General features: G+C 54.3%; 8 protein-coding genes across 8 annotated transcripts; 3 read left to right on the forward strand and 5 right to left on the reverse strand.

The window, feature by feature from the left end:
• Positions 1–1,022: 1,022 nt before the first annotated feature.
• CGCS363_v003897 (uncharacterized protein) lies at positions 1,023–2,660 on the forward strand (the record flags this gene model as incomplete). Its single annotated transcript, XM_036635746.1, has 1 exon — positions 1,023–2,660. One exon carries the CDS (start codon positions 1,023–1,025, stop codon positions 2,658–2,660), a length of 1,638 nt encoding a protein of 545 aa, XP_036500464.1.
• A 693-nt stretch (positions 2,661–3,353) lies between these two features.
• On the forward strand, positions 3,354–3,668 carry CGCS363_v003898 (uncharacterized protein; the record flags this gene model as incomplete). Its single annotated transcript, XM_036635747.1, has 1 exon — positions 3,354–3,668. One exon carries the CDS (start codon positions 3,354–3,356, stop codon positions 3,666–3,668), a length of 315 nt encoding a protein of 104 aa, XP_036500469.1.
• A 579-nt stretch (positions 3,669–4,247) lies between these two features.
• On the reverse strand, positions 4,248–6,207 carry CGCS363_v003899 (putative sulfatase; the record flags this gene model as incomplete). The annotated part of the gene is made up of 6 exons (XM_036635748.1): positions 4,248–4,804; positions 4,867–4,963; positions 5,022–5,338; positions 5,390–5,742; positions 5,807–5,948; positions 5,997–6,207. 6 exons carry the CDS (start codon positions 6,205–6,207, stop codon positions 4,248–4,250), a joined length of 1,677 nt encoding a protein of 558 aa, XP_036500470.1.
• A 1,041-nt stretch (positions 6,208–7,248) lies between these two features.
• ght2-0 (High-affinity glucose transporter ght2) lies at positions 7,249–9,034 on the forward strand (the record flags this gene model as incomplete). The annotated part of the gene is made up of 5 exons (XM_036635749.1): positions 7,249–7,486; positions 7,545–7,795; positions 7,868–7,945; positions 8,021–8,397; positions 8,488–9,034. The coding sequence occupies 5 exons, from the start codon at positions 7,249–7,251 to the stop codon at positions 9,032–9,034; spliced, it is 1,491 nt and encodes a 496-aa protein (XP_036499614.1).
• A 372-nt stretch (positions 9,035–9,406) lies between these two features.
• Positions 9,407–10,146, reverse strand: CGCS363_v003901 (Protein CAP22; the record flags this gene model as incomplete). Its single annotated transcript, XM_036635750.1, has 2 exons — positions 9,407–9,783; positions 9,843–10,146. 2 exons carry the CDS (start codon positions 10,144–10,146, stop codon positions 9,407–9,409), a joined length of 681 nt encoding a protein of 226 aa, XP_036499615.1.
• A 3,849-nt stretch (positions 10,147–13,995) lies between these two features.
• Positions 13,996–14,350, reverse strand: CGCS363_v003902 (uncharacterized protein; the record flags this gene model as incomplete). The annotated part of the gene is made up of 2 exons (XM_036635751.1): positions 13,996–14,245; positions 14,307–14,350. The coding sequence occupies 2 exons, from the start codon at positions 14,348–14,350 to the stop codon at positions 13,996–13,998; spliced, it is 294 nt and encodes a 97-aa protein (XP_036499612.1).
• Positions 14,351–16,731: 2,381 nt separating this feature from the next.
• On the reverse strand, positions 16,732–17,824 carry CGCS363_v003903 (uncharacterized protein; the record flags this gene model as incomplete). The annotated part of the gene is made up of 3 exons (XM_036635752.1): positions 16,732–16,738; positions 16,804–16,951; positions 17,008–17,824. The coding sequence occupies 3 exons, from the start codon at positions 17,822–17,824 to the stop codon at positions 16,732–16,734; spliced, it is 972 nt and encodes a 323-aa protein (XP_036499613.1).
• A 727-nt stretch (positions 17,825–18,551) lies between these two features.
• On the reverse strand, positions 18,552–20,096 carry CGCS363_v003904 (Bypass of stop codon protein 6; the record flags this gene model as incomplete). Its single annotated transcript, XM_036635753.1, has 3 exons — positions 18,552–19,724; positions 19,778–19,792; positions 19,845–20,096. The coding sequence occupies 3 exons, from the start codon at positions 20,094–20,096 to the stop codon at positions 18,552–18,554; spliced, it is 1,440 nt and encodes a 479-aa protein (XP_036499610.1).
• Between the last annotated feature and the right edge of the window lie 284 nt (positions 20,097–20,380).

Raw genomic sequence — 20,380 nt, forward strand, 5'->3', positions numbered from 1 at the left:
GATGGGTGGAAGAAAACCCTCCCTTGGACGCCGCGGGATCTAAGGCTTGATCTAGGTCATCTTGTCTCAGTCAGTGGCGCTTCGGAGGCGGTGCCAAGTAAGGAACAAGGGTCTGAACTTACGCATACGGTTGAACGTCCTGTCGATCACTGCTTCCTCAGAATGACGGCAAATCAAAAAGTTTTCTCCTGAGTGATCGGCAGTCCTAATGCTTACTCCCACGTTTGACCTCACGTTCCACGACAACGGGCAGCAACATGCAGGCCACACTCACACCACGAGATGTCCACGAGAGAAGACCTTTCTGCCAGGAGTTCAAAGGAAATCACCGAAATTGCACAGGGACTCCATCTTAGACATGATTGCGGTACTTCCTCAAACAGTTGGAAACCGATTTGCGCAATATGAGGAAATTTAAGGTATGGCTGCATGCGACCATTTGACTACACTTTCGTCATAAGCAAGCCACGGCAATAGGCCTCGTCCACTACTAACGGGATCTACCGACCATCTGCTAGAAAGAAGTCAAGAGCCATGTCTCGGAAACGGACTCCAGATTGGTGGGCTAGCCAGCATCAACGGCCATGTGCGATCTTGGCGTGCTCCTCCCGTCTCGGCCGTGAGCCATCTCCGGGACCAGACCCAGCCATCCGGGAGGAGCTGTTTTAGAGCTCAAAGGTTGTTGAGCTTTCAGCTTCAGCCAAGTTGGTGATAGAACAAACGCCTGGGCTGGAAGTTGGTGATCACGTCAAGCTCACCTCTAGACATTGACTGTTTTCGGCCATTGAAGCTGCCTGCAACGGGAATATCTTAAGCTTCATCGTGAGAATCACGACGAGGAACAGTTATAAAATTGGACAAGAATTCCTTTCTCAAGAGCTCTTTTTTCTTCACCAGCAACAAACCAGCTCAGGTCTTCAATACTATTACTACTACCACCTCTACTCTCTTAATTAATACTTAATACTCATAATACCTCCTCTTATTCCTAATTTTAATCAATACCTTTTTCACTCTTCACAATGTCTACCATTCGCAGCATCACCACTCTTGCTCTCGCCCTTGGCGCCGCGGCAGCCCCTCAGCTTGTTCAATTCACTCCGGTTCAGCCTCCCAAACCCGACGTCCCGAAGGTCCACGCTCCCAGTGTCACCCCTCCGGCATTCCCCACGATTGAACCCACGGCCCCGACTGTCCCGCCGATCAACATCAACAAGGACCTAATCCTCGAGCCGGCTTTGCCGAATGTGGAGTTGAAGGGCCCGAAGGTAGCACGAGACCTTCCGGTCAAGCTCACTCCGCAAGGCCTTGAGATCTCGGTCAGCGCCCCCATCGTCGTGCCCACCGCCGGCGCGGGTCTTCCGGCACTGGCTCCTCGCGAGGATGACTTCCCAGTCGACCTCAACGCGATCCAGCCACCCAAGCCTGTTCTCCCAAACGTTTCCACTCCAACCCTGTCTGTCAAGATCCCTGACGTCGTCATCTCCTACCCAAAGGTTCCCAATGCTCCCAAGCTGCCTCGCCGCAACATCAAGATTCCCGAGTCCGTCATCCCCACCCAGTCCGTGGATCTCCAAGCGATTAGCAGCATCATCTCAGCCCTGGGTGGCCTCGTCACTGCCCGCAACGCTGAGCCTCAGCCTGCGAATGTGGTGCTCGATCTTCCCGCAGCCACCAGTGTTCTCTCTGTTCTTGGCGACATCAAGGCCTCCGTTGCAGCTCGCGAGATACCGACGCCTCTTCCTGTTGTCAGCTCGGTTCTTTCTGTCTTCAGCGACATCAAGGCCGCGATCATTCCTCGCCAGACACCCGATGTGCTTCCTATTGTCAGCTCTATTGCATCAGTCGCTGGCGGTGTCAAGGCCGGCATCATTGCCCGCGAGACTCCCGAGGTGCTCCCCATTGTGAGCTCGGTTCTGAGCGGTGTCAAGGCTCCCGTTTTTGCCCGCGAGACTCCTGAGATCCTTCCAATCATCAGCTCGGTTCTCAGCAGTGTCAAGGCCGGAGTTCTTCCCCGCGAGACTCCTGAGGTGCTCTCCATCGTCAGCTCGGTTGTTGGCGGCATCAAGGGTCCCGTTGTCGCCCGCGAGACTCCTGCCGAACTCCCCATTGTCAGCTCTGTTGCCTCTGTCGTCGGCGACATCAAGGCCTCGCTTCTTCCTCGTGCGCTGCCAGTTGAGGTTCCCAGCACCACCGTCGACATCGCCGCTGTCAAGACTGTCATGGCCGTCTTGAAGAGCATCATCGACTCTCGCGATCTCGCGGCCGTTGGCGTCACCATTCCCAGCGTCACCGTCGAGGTTCCTATTGTCAGCTCTGTCCTCTCTGTCTTGAGCAACGCCGCAGGCACTGGGCTGCCCATCAAGGCTGCTCGCGGCACCCTCCCCGAGGTTCCCGCCGCTGTTGTCGCTGTCGGTGTTGACGTTCCCGCCTTCACCGCGACCGTTCCCGTGCCGGTGCCCGTTGCTGCCCGCACCGCGATCGACCTGCCGCTTAGCACTCTCATTCAAGTCCCTTCCATCAGCAAGACCATCGAGCTGCCCGCTGTCCAAACCCCTGAGTTGAAGGGCAAGTTCACCGCAGGCAAGCGCACCACCGCTGGAGTTATCGGCGATGTCCAGGGAAAGATCGACGAAATCCTGTCTGCTGTTCCTCAGTAAACAGTCAACAAGTTATTCGACAAAAAGCAAGACGAACACCGGAGAATAGGAGACGGGGGGTGGCTTGGCCGGCAGATGTACCCCACACAAAGATTGAAAACAAGGGAGGCCGCGGTAATGGGAACTAATAGGATCGGCGCTTAAGGAACGTGAACTTATAATTAGCGGGGGAAATAATTGGTAATTGGGAAAAGTGTTAAACTCTAAAGGAGCCCCTGAGGCATGAATCTATTAATTGCTTAGAAGCTAATTGAAAACCATCATCGCCCACGAAAATGTGCCAAGTCGCGCTGATCATCTTCGCCCGAACGTGCCGCACGGTGATTACTACACATGACTCCCATCAAAAAGGTCTGTTCCCTATTCCCTGGCCGTAATACGGCCGTCCGAGAGTCCGTCTTTCACGTTGTTTTAGAGTTAGGCCCTCCTGATGATATTATTGGGGCGCGCCAACGGCGTCTCCTAGCAATTACTCTCAAACCGCCAAGTGGCACTGGACCTGAGTCGCTCCAAACTCTGCGCCTTACGAAGGCCTCTCTGAGCCATAAAGGCCAATGGTCTCCCGCCTTACTGATCAGTGTCGTTGATGCTTGCCACCCAACTCCAATCGGTCAATCACTCTCTTTAAACCAAAGTCCAACTCAACCAGTCAGTCTTTTAGTCATTCGTTTCCCACAACAACAATCCATCAACATGATGTTCATTCACTCCTTCATCGTCGCTCTCGCTGCCCTCGGCGCTTCTGCCGCCCCGGCTCCGCAAACCTCCGGCACCCCCGACGCCCCGGCGGAGGACCGCTGCTCCGGCGTCACCTGTCCTGAGAACTCATACTGCAAAGTCTTTGACTTCCGTCTCGAGAAGCCCGTGGCTTGCCAGGCGAACGGCACCGTATCAGAGGAGTCCCAGGCGTGTGGTAGCGTCATCTGCCCTATCGGCACGACCTGCTGCAACTCATCCTGCGGCGTCTGCGCCAAGCCGGAGGAGTCGTGCCTTCAATGGGTTTGCTAGTGGTCGTTCTTGAGCGGCACTCGGAATCACCAGGCATCTTTCTCAAGCGGAGTTGAGGCGTTTAGGACGGTCTACTCATAACAACAAATCGGTCGCGATTACCGTCGCAGAGTTGGCAGCATTGCAAGGCCCCCAGCAAGATATCCCACGACAAATTGAAAATTACTTCCACGCAACAATTCGCAGTGCAAATCGTGAAATTTCTTGATGATGAAAATGACTTTCTTGGCGACCCATGTCACAAATGAGGACGGGGTACGCGGTGCTTCTTTCGCTCTTTTGGCAACGGCCTCACCGAAGCAAATAATGAGGGTCAGTGCGGAGTCCTTGGCATGGATTTGAAAACGTGCGGCGATGCAAGCCGTCATTGGATTCAATGTAGACTGCGAGAATACTTCAAACGCTCCTTCTTTCAAGATGTTACATCTGTCACAAATCAGCCACTCCCAATGGTCCATGAAGAGAGTCCCCCCTTCCTTTTGGCGATGACCGTAAACTCGAGGGACCAAAACGCTGGAAGGGGTAAACCCCACAATCCGGAACTCATCTGAACTGAGTCGTCTGATGTTCACTCGTATGCTAAGCCTTAGTGATGGGGAACTCTGGTGTCTGGGTCATCCCTGTCTCCGCATAGTACCTCTCCCAGTGATTGACAAGCCGGCGCATCACCTCGGGCTCTTTGTCTGACACATCGTTCATCTCGGCCGGGTCCTTCTCAACGTCATATAGCTCCCAATCGTCCTTTCCCCTGGGCTTATTGAGCCAGACTGCCTTCCACTTGCCCTCGCGAATGGCTCTGAGACCGAAAAGCTCCCAACCGTGAACATGAACATCCTCTCCATGCACTGTCGAGTCGGCTGCGGAGTAGTCTGGGGAGGACAGGTGGGACACCCAGGACTTGCCGCGGGGTATGACGACTTCGCGGCCCCTGAACGAGGTTCCGGGATGCTGCACTTGAGCCATTTCTAGGATGGTAGGGAGAATGTCCATGACTGTCGTGAAACGATGGGTGATGGCTTCTTCCTTAGCTTGGAAAGGGGGGTATCTGATGAGACATGGGCATCGAATGCCGCCTTCTGTAATCCAGCACTTGGATCCTCTGGATGGTGCGGTCGCTGCGCAAGCCCATCGGGCTCCTGGGTTCTCGTTAGATGCTACTTTTGGGGGTAAGATGCTGAGGGTGGTTCAAGTCACTCACCGTACCAAGCGAAGGATGATTTCTCCCCGATGTTATCAAGGCTGTTGTCGTAGTACTTTTGAATCACGCCGGCAAAAGTTGTTTCTCCGCCCATCATCTGCGACAATTGTCAGAACGGTCGAGAGACGAGTTTGCGAGAATGACGCATGACTTACGGGAATTGCTTCCAGCGCCGCTCCTTCAGCTCCGTTATCAGACATGAAGAGCACGAACGTGTTGTCGAGTTCGCCAGTGGACTCGAGGTGGTCAATCACGCGGCCGATATTCTCATCGATCAGCTCAACCATCGCAGCAAAGACTTCCATTTTCCTTGCTGACTCCTTGCGCTCAAGGACCGACAAGTCCTTCCAATCCTTCCCCAAAACGCCGGTAGGGGGCGCGTGTTCAATGCCCTTGTCCACAAGGCCTAACTCTACGAGCCGTTGCAAACGCCGTTGGGTCAGAGCATCTGGGCCATCATCGTACTTTCCAGCTGTGATCATTATTAGCAACCATTCACCAGGAAAGGTAATCTTCAACTTACCATACTTCTCGACAACCTCACGAGGAGCTTGTAGGGGCCAATGAGGGGCAGTGAATGGGAGGTAGGCAAAGAAAGGCTCGTCTTTCTCCTTTCCATTCCTCTCTTCCAGGAACTTGATCATGCGATCGGTGAAATACCTTGTCGAGTAAAAGTCCTTAGGGAGGTCCGTTCTGTGGTTGATGAACTTGTTACCGTCCATCCAGTGGCCTTCGGTATTGAGACATGGAATCTTAAACTCGTCGTCGTCAAGCTGAGGCTCGTATGCGTGATGATTCCCAGATCCGGGCAAGAAGGAAAAGCTCTTGGTGAACCCGCGGCTACATGGGGCGAGTTCTTTGGACAAGCCGAGATGCCTACGCCATTGATCAGTATGTATTCAGATGTCTTCAGCACCAACTGGCGCTTGTTCGCACTTACCATTTTCCAGACATAATCGTGTGATAACCGTTGTCCTGAAGAATCTCGGACAGAGCTGCAACTCTCCAATTCAGGTACCCCTCATAACCGGGCTTGTCCTTGAAGTAGTCACCGAAATGCCGCATATGCTCCATCATTTGGCCTGCTCGCTGTCAGTTTATTGTCGGGAAGTCTCTAATTGAGAACGTACCAAGTCCTGCGATGTGATTGTCGGTCCCAGAGAACAGCATTGAGCGAGTGGGAGAACATGCTGATGCCGTGTGAAAGTTTGTCATGCGAATGCCGTCCTTCGATAATTTCTTCAATACGGGTGTGTTGATCTCTCCGCCATAGGGGCTAATATCAGAGAAACCGAGGTCATCGGCTACGATAACCAGAAAGTTTGGTCGTTTGCTTGTCATCTTGGAAGAGCGGGGAGTTCAGGAATTGGAGTAAGCAGATGGCGGGCTGGAAACTGGCGGTGGTGCTGCTCAAGAACTTCTCACCATGGCAAGATCAATGGCGACTAGAGCATTCAAATCCAAACAGCATGTCGCAATCACATTTTAAGCTGACGCAATGACTGCTAGTTCTGATCTGGAAATTATTTTCCTGATTTTGGGGGGGCTGAAACTGCAAGGAAACGGAGTCTGCGCAAGTCGTTCCAAATCCGCGGGTAATTCAAAAGTTATCTCCCCGTGCTTCCCCGTTGACGATAAAAAAAGTGGTGGCATCAACCCCACACTCGAGATCCGCCGAGATCCGGGGGTGGAAACTGCAACAGTATTGTGACCAGTGATGTAGCCCGCTGTATCCTCCTCGTCTTTTCTCTTGACATGCTGTCGAGACGGACATTTGGGTAGCTCAGAAGCCTCTCACATCTGTCACATTCAGACAATCAGCATCGTCTCAGGGGCCCTAGGAAAATCAAAGACAACATGTCTTGCCCGGCACAAATCTCGCAAACTTGCCAATGAAATGTTCCTAGATGAATTTCTTACTCCCTAGAAAATTCGAATGTGTTCTTTGACTGTCCGCAAGCGTAAACCATCATTCTTCGACAAAGGTTGGGCATTGCCCGTTCCTGGCTGGGAGTGTCAACGGGGAAGGACGGGGAGAAATGTCGCTGAGACACGGGCACTATGTCGATTTCGGTTTAGTCCAGAACCTCCTCCTAACACTAGTGGAGGCGCGGACCCATCACGAGGGCAGCTCGCTTGGCATCTCGAGTCGCAACTTCGCACGTTGATGCTGGGTCAACTTCTCCGGCATCCAACTTTCTGGACTTTGAGACCGGCAAATCGTCAATCGAAGTCGTTATGGCGCAATTGCAACCCGGAAAGTTGTGAGATGCCAGCTCTCCGGGATGATCAGTATAAAATCGGCTCGGTCGACTCCTCGCGGAGAGCAAGGCAGTTGAGACGGGCTGGACAACGACAATCTCTCCGGCAAAATCATTCATCATGTTTGGCCATCTGAAGTTGAGAAAGACCTTCAACAGGTCATTGTTCACCACGGTCATGTTGATCGCGGTGTCTCAGTTCAACTTCGGCTTCGACCAACAGGGCTTCAACTCTACCCAAGCCATGGACGCCTTTGAACGCCAGTTTGGGTGGTACAACCCTCAGAAGAAGGTGTACTACCTGGAAAGCTGGTGGCTCTCACTCTTTGCAGGCTTGCCCTACATTGGTTTTGGGATAGGTATGCGAATTTGGCGGTTGTGTGGGGCAAAGCTGAGATTGACAATGGATGTTGATAGGCATCTTGATCGGAAGCTCCGTAAGCAAACGGTTCGGCAGACGCATGTGCATGTTCTCCATGAGCGTATGGTCTTGCATCGCGACTACGGTCATCATGACGTCCAAGAGCCGAGATCAGATACTGGCGGCTCGCATCCTGGCATACATCTACATCGGAATGGAGCTAGCCGTGGTACCCATCTACCAATCCGAGATCACACCCCAGTGCGCCCGCGGTTTTGTCGTCGGGACATACCAACTAAGTCTTGCAGTACGTATTCTTTTTCAAAAATGAACGGACACAATACTGACGTGGATATGTTGTCGCGCGGGGAACGGGTAGTCTGAACTCGTCGGCCGCGTACCTGATCCCATATGGACTCTTCTATCTAGTGCCGCTGATAGTGATAGCTGGCATTTGGTTCGTCCCAGAGGTATGTGCCCCCCCGTTTTAGAGTCTCGCAGCCGGTGGAATGCTGACCTTACTCGTCTACAGTCTCCCAGATGGCTTGCTATGCAAGGTCGAAACGAAGAAGCCCTCATCGCCCTCACTCGCCTCCGCGAAGGCAAGTTTACCGAAGACGAGATCGCCGCTGAAATGGCCCACATTCGCGCCGGGATAGACAGAGAAGTCGAGAAGGGCAAATTCAAGGACATGTTCCATGGAAAGCAAATGACCAAGCGCACCATGTCCGTCATCGGTGTCAACTTCTTCATGCAGGCAACAGGCTCCATCCTCGCCAGCGTATATGGCGCCATCTTTGTCAAACAACTCGGCTTCATCAACCCCTTCACCGTAACGATCATTACATCAATCATCAACATCTTCATGTGCCTGTGCGCAATGGTCTTGCTGGACAAGATGGGACGGAGGTAAGTTTGTGCTCTCATCTGCTGCGCCCCGCAAGGATTCTCCCAGATAGTTGCAAGACCGATTGGCTGACGCGGACACCAACATCGCAGGAATGTCATCTTCTTCGGCGGATCGATTCAGACGGCCGGTCTGTTCGCCATGGGTGGTCTCGGACTCACCCAAAACCCGAGCGTTCCCGTCAAGTCTGCCATCGTCGCCATGATGATTGTCATGACCACTGGCTTCACCCTGGGATGGGCGCCCACTTCGCACGTCCTGTCTGCCGAGATTCCGAGCATGCGTCTTCGTGATATCACGTATCGTACCGCAAGCGTTGTCAACATTGTAATGCAGTTCACAATCGCGTTTACGCTGCCATATCTTCTGAACGCACCATATGCAAACCTGGGGTCAAAGGTCGGTCTGATCTTCGGCAGTATCGGTTTTCTGTCCCTGGTGTTTGTCTATTTGTGCGTCCCGGAGTGCAAGGGCCGAACGCTTGAGGAAATTGATACGCTGTTTGAAATGGAAGTTCCTTTGCGAAAATTTCAGCAGATGGACTTGTCACGGGTGGATGCACACGTCAGCAGTAATAAGCAGGATGTAGAAACAGGGTCAGATGTTGTCATGACCCTCCATGTGGGAAGAAAGGACTAATCCATACAATCCTTGAGGAAGAATCCCTAGCCTAGATGATTTTTGCAAATCACTTATGAAATTTTAGGCACATATTAATCGGAAGAAAAGTGTTTATAAGTCAAAACCGGTTTGATTAAGGCGTCTATCCAATAGCAATCTTCCCTAAACAGTACAGAAATGTTTCCACACAGGCCAGATCCAACTACCAAAGGAGTGACGCTTTCCTCAATACTCCAAAGCACAACCGTAACATCATAAGACTAAATCAGACTACCATTATCCTCCACTTTTACCCGGTGTATCGCAGCGCACTATCTTAACAAGTCATCCAATCATGCATATGTGTATTGTATACCGCTTTGTAGGCAAAGACCCAGCCAGGCAAGGCGTTTAGAGCATGAAAGCGCCGAGGGCGAAGGCGCCAGCAACGGCAAGGCCAGCAGCGCCGAGGACGCTGTTGCTGCCGGGGGCAACGACGCCAGCAGCGGCGTTGGGGGAGCCAGTCTCGCGGCCACCGCCGATGGTGGAGGTGGCGATGGAAGGGAAGCCGCCACCGTTGGAGGTGAGGAAGGTGGTGGTGCGAGCCTCGGAGGTGCGGGAGCGCTCGGAGGTAGGAGCGGGAGTGGCACCGCCGCCGATGGTGGTGGTCAGCTGAGAGCTGGCAGTCAGGCGGGTGGCCAAGACAATGACGGTGTTGGCGGAGGAGGTAGCGGAGGAGGCGTAGGAAGTGGACTGGAAGCCGCACTGGCTCATGATGGAGTTGATACCTGTGGTGGGAAGAGTCAGTCTATGTGTGCAAGCCTGCGAAGATGTTCAAAATGCTCACCCTCAAGGCTGCGCTGCTGGTCGCTGGCAACCTTCTCGTTCATGCAAGAGGAGCACTGAGCAGCCAGGTTCTTGACATCGAAAGAGCTGTTGGTGCAGACGCACTGGGCGTCAAGCTCATCCTGAAGCTGGTCGCTGTTGTTGTTGGTCTGGCCGGGGATGAAGTTGACAGTGCAGATGTTGCCAAGGTCGCGGATGGGGCGGCAGATGGCAGTGCAGTCGGAGGGGATGTCGTTGGTGTTGAGGCGGAGGTCAGCGTTGACAACCGCGGCAATGGCGGAGAGGGCGACGATCTTGGCCTGCATTTTGAAGGTTGGGGGGTTGTTGTTGAGGTGAAGGGTGTTGAACAGGTTGGAAATGCTGAGCGAGCGTTGAAATGAGCCGAGGCTGCTAAGAATTGTAAAGGGCGAGAGACTAGCTGTCGAAGGCGAAGTGAAGCTGATGGTGCGTGATGAGGTGAGAGACAAGATGGGTAGAGACGGGATCGTGATAGGATATTTATGTTCTGGGTGTCAACAGTTCATGCCCTGCGTGAACGGTGCTCCTTCTGCTCCTCCTCTTCCCACACTGCAGGGCCGGAGATCCGCTTCGGCATCACACGGGAGGCCCCTAGGCGTCGAAACAGCCGGCAGCTTGTGCCATGACAAGACGAAGAGTGGCACTGATGGGGGAAGGAAGCAGACAGAGGTTCTCCGGTCACAGGCAGGGCTGTGGTAGTGGGCGTAGCCAAGCTGCATGGCAGAGGCCCCGAGCTGTCCAAGCCTCAGACCGAGAAGTCATTGACGCTATCGGGAACCCGAAGTGTTCAGCCAAAAGAGGAGCATAGTGTCTCGTTCCTGGGGCAGAGAAGTACCTCTTGCAGCGTTCTAGGCGCAGGGCGCAGTGCAGCACAGGACGGCCCAAGAGCATCTGCAGCTGTAGGCAGCGTCTTGTCGAAGCATAGCATCGTGAAACGTCTTTCTCGCTTGTCAACCGTGTCTGTCGCCTCTGTTCTCCACGTGAACCGACATGGACTAGTGCCTTTGCTCAAACCTTGTTGTTAGCGTGGCCCGGTAGTCTATCTTGAGTCCTCTAAGCTAAGGGACTTGAGGGTCCTCGCCAGCCATTTCTGGGAGAGCGAGGTACCATGCAGGGAGAGGAAGAATCAACGCACGGCGTGGTTTAGCAGAAGAGATTCTGCGGCGCATTGCCCTGATCCCAGTCCTGTCCTGCTCGTCCAGAGGCCTACCACGGCATGGTGCTGGGACTGATTGTTTGGTCTTCATCTTGAGGGCGACCGTCTGAGGTCCATGTTGAAATCCTCCATGGTAAAAAGGGATCAAGATAATTCAAGGGTTGAGCAATGCTCCGTTACCCTGGAGAAGGTATCCGACCAACAGGCACGGAGTACGTGGGTGGCCTTGGCCACGTCTAGTTCCGCATCCTGCCCCTAGAGCATACTTTATCGCTACAAGGTTGCGGGAAATGACGAGGGACAGCTGCCAGCGCTCAACTCTCTCCAGGGCCGCTCTCTCTCTTACTCCCTCCGGAGCTTCGGTCTGTTGTAGGAGCGAGGTTTGGGCCACCGCCCGCCCTCGGCATTACCCTGCTAAGCTCAGAGCCTCAGATACGCATGGCGCTGACTGTAGGACTTCCACTTGCCCACTTCCCCCCTCCCTCCGCAGCTCGCCTTAGTTCCAACCACCAGGTTCAGTCTGGACATCCGCGCCGCGGCTCTCAAGCCTCCCCATTGTCCCGACGATCTCCCCGTAGTAAGCCGCTGTCGAGTTTCACATGCCGCCGTAGCACCGGGCCGTGCGCGCGAGGACCATATTGCGGTCTGCTCTCTTCTCAACACTACACTGCGTTTCCCCAATTCATCCGTTGAATCTGCTTCTGTGCCACGCAGATATTGACCACTTCACGACCTGTGTCACACCGAGTTGCCGGCTTACCGTTGCTGATTTGGTGATTCAAGAGCTTTCTCCAGATCTGTGGCACCCGTTGAGGCGTAGCATGATTCAAGACGACTAACTGTCACGAGCTAGCCCGAGCCTCGACTGGCCCTGGGAAACAACAACAGTCTGTGCTACGCATTTCAGTGTGGCTCAATTACCCACTTGGCATTGCGAATTGTGGCGACACCTGTCCAGGGACAGACCCGTGAGTCACCGCAAAGCCGCAAGGCCACAGGAACTGCATCCTTTGACTGAGTAATCATCATATCTCTTTTTTGAATCGTGATCGCAGAATAAGAGTTGGGACTTCTCGTGTTCTCCAAGCTTCCCGCTGAGACTAAGACTAAGTCTTGGCCACGGAGAAACATGGCGGATGATTGCCTAGGCAACTCTTAATTAGTAGCGTCCGTCGTGAACGCCACCCTCAATGGACCAACCCCCAAGAAGCTTCGATTCAAGTTCTAGCCCGGCGCCACCAATTTGTCAAGACCTCGATTTAGCTGTGATAATTCGACCAGCCAAGATCCTGGCCGGGATCTAGTTCTCTCGTCCGTCCACCTCGGTTATCAAGAGACCGAGCAGCTTCTTAGCTGAAGACCTCTCAATGTTATTTGGATCCCGCCATTGTGTTCTCATCGGACACATGGGCAAAGTTGCAGTCTCCGAAAGACGGGTTCATGCCGTGAGTACTAAAATATTTGAAAGCTGGGGCCAGGGGCAGGCATGCATTAACGGCATTGATGGCGAGTTCGTCCAAGGTCCAACCATCACGTACCTTGTCGACGGGTAAATCCCTTCTGCCCCAAGCTTCCAGCCATCTCAACTCCCGCGACCAGGATTGCGGACAACGATGCAAGGGGTCGAAAGTCATTCCCACGCGCCTGGTTCTTCCGCCTTGCAGTGAAGCTTGCCAGGCGATCAAAACCCTGAGTCCGCATCAACATCTGCAGATGCTTCGCAAGCTGTGGCTGAGCATGTCATGATGTGCATGCTCGTGAGGGTTAAAAGCCCCAAACAGGAGGTTATGCAGGAGGCCGTTGTGCAGCACAAAACATCAACCGAAATCCAAGCATTGTGCCTCTGCAAGCTGTACCCCGCGTTTGAACCAGAGAGGGGCGACAAGGATGTGTTAAGCCGAGAAGTGTGTTTCTCGGGCCTCTCGTTTGTGGTATGAGAAAGCGAGCTGTTTTCCTGTTCGCTATGGTGCCTCACCAACGGGGTTGCAGAAACAGAACAGCAGCAGCAGCAGAAAGAGCTCGGCGCGCTCAGAGTTGGACCATGCACCATGTGCATCTCAGGGCCACAAGACTAGGGATGAAGACAAGGAAACATCCGGCCAAACCTCCAGAGTGCCAAGAAAAAACAGGTCCTGACGCACTTTCTGCAGGAACTCTTCACATCCGACAGCGATGAGATCGTCTTCTCTCTCATCGAAAGAAAACGCGCGAACTAGCGGCCCGTGCCCCCAACCAACCGTCTCCGGGAGGCCAACCTCTAGCGGCAAATCCTGCCAGGGGAACGAGGAGGGGGAAAGGTGTGGCTCGGTCTGCGCGCCGAGATTGCACGGCGTCGAAACATGTCAGGGCAGCCCGTGCTGTTGCTTCTGCAGTTTTAGCATCACATGCCTATTACCGGTTCCCCAAGAAGAATGTCATTGCGAATTTGTAGTGCACGGCGTATTTCCGGAGCGTAGGAGGAGAGGTCCGGTGATTTGCCTCCGGATTTTGATGGGGCTGGGTGCCGTGTAACTGAGGAATTACTTGCCATCTTCTGCTCATCTTGTTCTGCGCATGATCAAGTCAGCCGTTCTGCTGAAAGCAATACGTGTACATCGTCTTATGAGTATGACGGCAGGACCCCAGTGTCTTCGTTGAGGTGCGCATCACGCTGAAATCTTTTCTCTTCTCCTACATCACTACCAAGGGGCCAAGACCGATATGCAAAGGCAAGGCTTCGTCGCCGCTGCTGATCAAGAATCATCCAGTCTCGCCTCTCGCCTCTCGAGCAGCATCTCACGCAGCGAAGCACAGTAGAGCCTATTGACGTCACGAGCTCGCCTCTTGCGAAGGACGAGGCAGATGATGCAGTACATCATGCGCACTGCGGAAGGTTTGCTAAAGTATATGATGTATTTCTATGGTAAGCAATCAAGACCACGTGCAGATGCAGACGTATGATTTCCCCGTCGATGCGCACCATCTTTCGCCTCATTATCTGTCAATCCGACGCTGGAAATCCAATTTCTGCCAGGATACCCGCCATGCGATCGCAACCGGCTTTTTCGGCGTCGTCTGTTGTTGTGGGTGATGTTGCCATTTGGGAAAGCGGTGGCCTGACCTGCTGGGAGGCCGGTGAGCCCAAGAACCGACCGATGGAGTACCCCGGATCCGACATGACGGGAATTGCGGGGCGTTCCTCCGGCCGTGTCGGAGTGAGCGGCGGGGATGTTGGCTGTTCTTCAACGGACCTGTGGGGCAAGTGTTAGCTAATCGCTCGCAAACATTGTCTACAGGTGGCGATGTACAAACCTTTGATTGAAGCCGCAAACTGCAGCTGTTGATGAGGTGGGCATGCTGATGGCTTCATACCCTGTTCGGGTAGGGCTCGGGGGAAGCAGTGGGTCGTCTGGGCGGTGCCGGCGGCATTCAATGAGTGGGCCCCGGGAACAGTGGGTCTTCCGGTTCAATACCTCCCGGTTGTCGTGCACCGAGCTGGAGGGAAGACAAGGGAGGATCCAGCACCGTGATGTCAAGGGCGTTCGCGATACTAGCCGATGAAGATGCACGATGAGCTTGAACTCCATCGTTCGCGACGATCGAGCCAAAGAGGATGGGTTGGTGTATTTAAACGTCATCAGCATCGCACCCGGACGAGAGAGGCATAGATGGACCTGCTGTTCATGGTGGGTAGAAAGCCAAACCCGAGGACTTGGAGGGAGCCTTGCGCTAAAGGTACGCCTCCTGCCATCGACAACCACCGCCAGAGTTGGCGTGGGGGATGAACATCGTGGCTTTCTCAGCAAGTGACGTGATGCCGTGTTCTAGGCCGTTGCGCCGGGCTCCATGTCAACGATCTCCGGCAAGGCAATCATCCACTTTGAACAGCCGTTGAACGGGTCGCGGCCTATCTCAGACAACGAGAACTCGCTTCACGGCCACTTCAATTGAGTCTGCGAGGCGTCGACAGCGTGGACTCAGCAGTCACCCGCCCCTACAACTCCGGGAATCTCACAAAGATCTACACCCTCCCCTGTGGTCTGGACTTTTCGATTTTGATTGTCTGGGGTAGGGAATCTGAGAATGCCATGAATGGTCTGCAGTGTTACTGCAACAGCTGACTCGGCCCCTTGCGCTCACGTCCTAATGGAGGAACCACAACGGCGTGTCTGCGGACCAAGCTCCGGCTCGCTGCAGATGAGACACCACACCGCAGCGGGATCCGGCTTGCAATGTGTAAAAAAGACCCGTCCAGGCCTTTCTCTCGTAATCGCCAAGCAACGTGCAGAATGGGAACGCTGACGTCACGGAGATCTCTCAATTAAATCCGGAGCTGTGTCCGGCAAGAGGAAGCAGTAAGGTCTGAATCGGATGGAAGGGTCCTGGAGAAAAAGGGTCCAGACTGGGGGCTGGACCCTGGGCATCAGCCCCCCCTGCGCCGGCACGGCAGCCATAGGCTGTTGATGGTTGGTTGGTCTCACTGCCTCGCGCCTTCGGGTCCGACGATTTCGTGGAGCATACGGCTTGTTGAGCAATGACGTATGCTGCTCGATTATCTTCAATCGAGTGTTGCTTGTCTTGGCCACGAGAAAACAGACATAGCTCCATGCTAAGCCAAAGGGGTTTGCGACGGTGATGTTGCTGCTACTGGGGAGATATTGCCAGCGCCGTGCATTGGATCGCGGGATTGGGCTCCTGACACGATGCCTATTCCAGAAAAGGATCAGCCATCCAGTTCGTTTCCCGACGAAGAAGGCTTTCGAAATCGCGCACTCGAGAAATCGGGGATTGACAAAATTCCCATGATCAAAAGTCGCTAATCCACCATCCGGTTCACTCGTGGATGGACCCTGAGAAGAGCATTTGGGGGTGTGCAGGGGTGCTCAGCGGGCGCATGGCACCCCGAAATCTGCTTTCAAAATCAGGGCAGAGGGCGCCAATCCCAATCTGTCGGATGCCTCGCCTCCAAGCCCTGGGATCGACCGAACAGCGCAATCTAGGCCGGTCTTTAAGTCCCTGGGCTGTCCGAGATGTGCAGTCCTTTCACCGTTTGTCGTATGACTTCCCTTTCCCATGGAGTTTTGTCGCAGCCTGTTCTGGCAAGGCAAGGCAAGGCAAGGCAACCAAACGACGAGCGATGATTCTGAAGACCACCTAAGATGCAACCAGTGTCTCTCAGCTGATGACGTCACGGAAATCCTCCGCTGCCACCGGCTCTGCACTGCCCCGCACCTCTAGGAATCAAGCACGCTGTCTTGGCCACACCACTGCAGTATGCGCCCTAAGATCCAAGTGCTCATCATGTATTATCATTACTACTGTGTTGGTATCTAGGGGGTCGGGAATGCCATCAATATCGATGGTTCGCTATGGATTTTGTACTGTAGGGCAATAAGGAGAAGCTGCCTCCACTCGTCTCCTCCTCAAAGCGCGCCTGCAATCGTGGCCACCTCTTATTCGTCCAGCACTTCCCACAGGCTATTGAGGATGAATACCGAAACTGAAATCAAATTCCATCATCTGTCCGAACACGAAGCTTGCTTCCGTGGGCATAGGCACAGGAAGGGGCACAGGCAAGTTCGCTGCAAGCTGCCGCCCTCCTGTATGTTGTGTCGAGAGAGTCCCTCGGGGTGGTCGACTGCGGCTCGCTTCGGTCGGCTCCGATATCTTTCGTCTTTTGTTCTGCGCCGTTCGTGTGGTCGAATAGATCAAATTTTCCTCCTTATTCTTGATCCATTCACAAGCTAAGACGCCGAAGCGGACCTTGCTGGGATGTTTGTGCTTGCTGAACTTGCTTTGTGTGGCGTACTGGTTGAATCTCTTACGGACCCAGGACAGCGTATCGAGAACCTTATCCCTGACAACCCAGTCATCCTCGTCCACTTCCTCAAACAGGTGACGCGCGCTCTTGTACCTTCGAGGTGACCCGTCATCAACAGCCTTCAATCTGCCTGTGCCTACAAAGACAGACTCGTCAGCAACTTGCCTCAGATAACCTGGTAGGCTTCCTTACTTTTGCTGGCACCCTCGCGCGGGCACGATTGAGGGTCGTCGCAATCAGCCATGGGGATATCGAAGTCGTCATCGTCCTCCGGTCGAGGTTTCCGCAGGATCATGTAGTCAACGAAGTAGAAAGCCTCGAGATTTGGAAGGTGTCGAGCCAGGAATTCGTACAGGTGAAGGGGATACGTTCTCTTACGGCTTCCAAAGTGATGTTCCCCGCATAGTCGACAGTAGTAGCCTGATGTCGCGCCTTCCCACTGAGGACAGTACTGGACGGCGACTCGACGAATGTTGGCGAGCTGGTCGCAGCTGATGTTCAGAGCCAAGCGACAGCCGGCTCCCATTGACTTCAACGGAACGTATTCCAACAAAACGACATCGTCTGCGGCACCCAGAGATACCACACGGCCGTCATCAAGCTTCAGAGTTCTTGGATGGCTGGCCAGACGCTGAACCACGGACCTTGCCTCGGAGCAGGTGACAGAAAGAGTGGCCATGAATTGGTTGACGGAGACGTGGTTGGACAAATTGGCTCGAGGCGCCGCGAATCGAGGCTTCAACGCTGCTGGTACAAGGGGGCCATGGCGTCTCTCCTGGGAAAAGTCGGGTAGAACGTCGTCATCCTCGTCATCGCTGTCCGGGGGGCCAAGGGCGACGGACCCGTGGGATACAAAAGAGCGGGCTTTCGTATCGATGCGGAGATATTGCATTCCAGGCTCAAAGATGGCATGCTCCCAAATTTGCTGTCGAATCTCTGTGGGGAGTTTGGGAAACGGAGCGAACGAGCGGACAGAAAGCGGAATGTCGAACTTGAGAGCGAATGCCATGCTGGACGCTTCCGTGACTCGATTAATCTTTTGGGTAATCAGCGAAAGACTTTATGGAGCGATACAATAATGGTGTTGGCAGACGTGGAAGATGTAGTCGGGAGCCGGGCCGGAAAGCGAACGTCAGTGATGCAGGTCCAGATCTCGGTCTCGACCTCGGTGAATGACTCTTCTTTGTGGTTGCTTCGATGACTCCGTAAGGAAGGAACCTCAAGGAGGTGAGCGGAAATGAAAAGAAGGTAAGAGGTCAACGGCACCTTGTGAACCTCGACCCGACGTTGCGGACGGGAAGTTGCATCTCGGTTCTGGATGAAGTCCGGCAGACTGGAAAGGGAAAGCGGGAACCCGAATGAGTTGTCACTGCCCAAAGTGAATGCGAACCCGCCACGCCACGTGTGGTTTATTAGGCAGGAACAAATCAGACGGGTGGGTAAGGTCCGTACCTGCCTTGCCTTGCCTGCCTCTTTGGTGAATATGGGAAATACCACCAAGAACCTTACTGCCTCACACGTCGCCTTTACAACCCATCGCCTGCCTCACCAATATCCCATCTCACCGACGCTCGTCATCAGCATGCAAGTTCCTGGTTGTTAATGCTGCATGCCACGACCTACCACATTGCATAGCATAGACTGCATCGCATGGGACCGACGGGCTTCATCCGCGATAATGTTCTATTAGAAGAGAGGACAACGACACAGCGCAAAGATGGTATGCTATGCGTCTCTCATGATGCAAGATTCTTAACCCAACGCACAGCAGCCCGGAAATCGTTTCCAATGGGTTCCCGATTTCTCCTCGCCTCTTCTAACCCGCCCTTCCGGTAACCGCCCGGAAAACACAACCATAAAAGAAAGAGGACAATCAGCACCGACAACGCGATGGGCTGAAGCACCCAAACTCCTCGGCTGTTCGCAATGGCTCCGATACCAAACGGAATGATGGCACCGCCAGCCCCGCCGAATGCTGCAGCAAACCCGATGACGCTGACGTGGTTATCCCTCGGCAGTAGCTTCGCGGCCGCGACGATGGCTGCTGGGAACAGCGGGCCGAGGAAAAAACCGAGCAGCATCACGAAAATGACCGATGCGACAAAGTTCGGAACGAGCCAATACAGCAGCTGCAGGACGATAGACAGGAGGACGTACACGGCGATGGCCCGCTTCTCTCCCACGCGACCTGTGACGAAGCCCAGTACCAGTCGACCGAGCGTCAAACCGAGCCAGAACAGCACCGTGGTGATGCCGGCGAGGAACGGCTCGGCGTGCCGCACGCGCAGCATAAAGGTCACGATCCAGCCGCCCAATGCGACTTCTATGCCCACGTATGCGAGCAGGTAGAACGCGAGAAGCCATGTGATCGGTTTACGGATCACTGCTACCGTCGACGTGTGGTTGGCGCCGTCCGTCGACGAAGGGTGTTTCTCACGGTGCACCTTGCCCGTGGCTTTCCAGAATGCAGTCGAGGTGAGGATGAAGGTGAGGGCCGTCATGGCTGTCATGACGTAGTAGAAGTTGAACCACTCCAGGTCGGCCCTTGCAACCATGGCAGAGGCGATGAGGGGACCAACGGTCGCACCGAGCCCGTACGCGCCGTGGAGGAACCCGAGTAGCTCGTTCGAGTTCTGCATGTTGCCGATCCAGGCGTTCCAGCCGCTGTCCTCGAGGCCATTGCCATATCCTGTCACCAACAAGGCGAACGGCAGGACTGGGTACGGTGGGTGTAGGGCCAGGGGGAGGAAGCCGATGGTTCGGGCTATTGGCCCGATGATCGCAATGCCTCTCTGGCCCAGTTGATGATGGATGAAGTTGTTCGTGAGAGCGGCAATGATGTAGCCGACAAATGGTGCTAGGAAAAGGAGAGAAACGACCGTGTATGAAACGTCGTAGTAGCTCTCAATCTGTCACCGGATCAGCAAAGCTCAACGGCATCTTGACGAGATGTTCAGCCCACATATGGCAGCAAGGCCTGTGATATCATCAGCGATGGTCTCGGATGAGCGTTTAGGACGGAATCTTACACCGACGGCTCCATCATTCATGCCCATCACGATGAAGCTGTACAATGTGGCGACATATCGGAAGGCGTTCGTCCGAGTCCCGTTCCATTTCTCAAGTTCCGGCTCGTGTTCATGGCTCCAGCTGGGTTGACGCTTCTCGTCCGTCTCCATGAGACTGAGCGACGAGGGGGTTCGCGATAGGTTGGGAGGGTTGATCGGGTCTAATAACCCGACGTCGGAGGAAGATATCGACTTGAGTGGCGGAGCGCACATTTCTTGTTGAGGAGGTGTTCCTGATGAGATCAGAAGAACCCATATATCCTAATATCCCATGCATTATCAACAGCAGCCGGATGCGGGGTCGCCTTTGCCGGATTGGCCTGCCGGGAGCGCAGCCGCGGCGCCCGTTCTCCCACACCAACATCAAGGTTTGCTGAGGCCGAGCACGTTAGCCTTTGAACGGTGCGACAGCCCGCGTTTTCAAGTATTCTCCGCTCGTGTATTAAATTCCGAGGATGACCCAAACGACCCACGGCCGGACGTGCGGACGCCCCGGA

The sequence above is a fragment of the Colletotrichum siamense genome (assembly GCF_013390195.1).
Source record: "Colletotrichum siamense strain Cg363 chromosome Unknown KSG_Cg363_contig02, whole genome shotgun sequence".
NCBI classification, from domain to species: Eukaryota; Fungi; Ascomycota; class Sordariomycetes; order Glomerellales; family Glomerellaceae; genus Colletotrichum; species Colletotrichum siamense.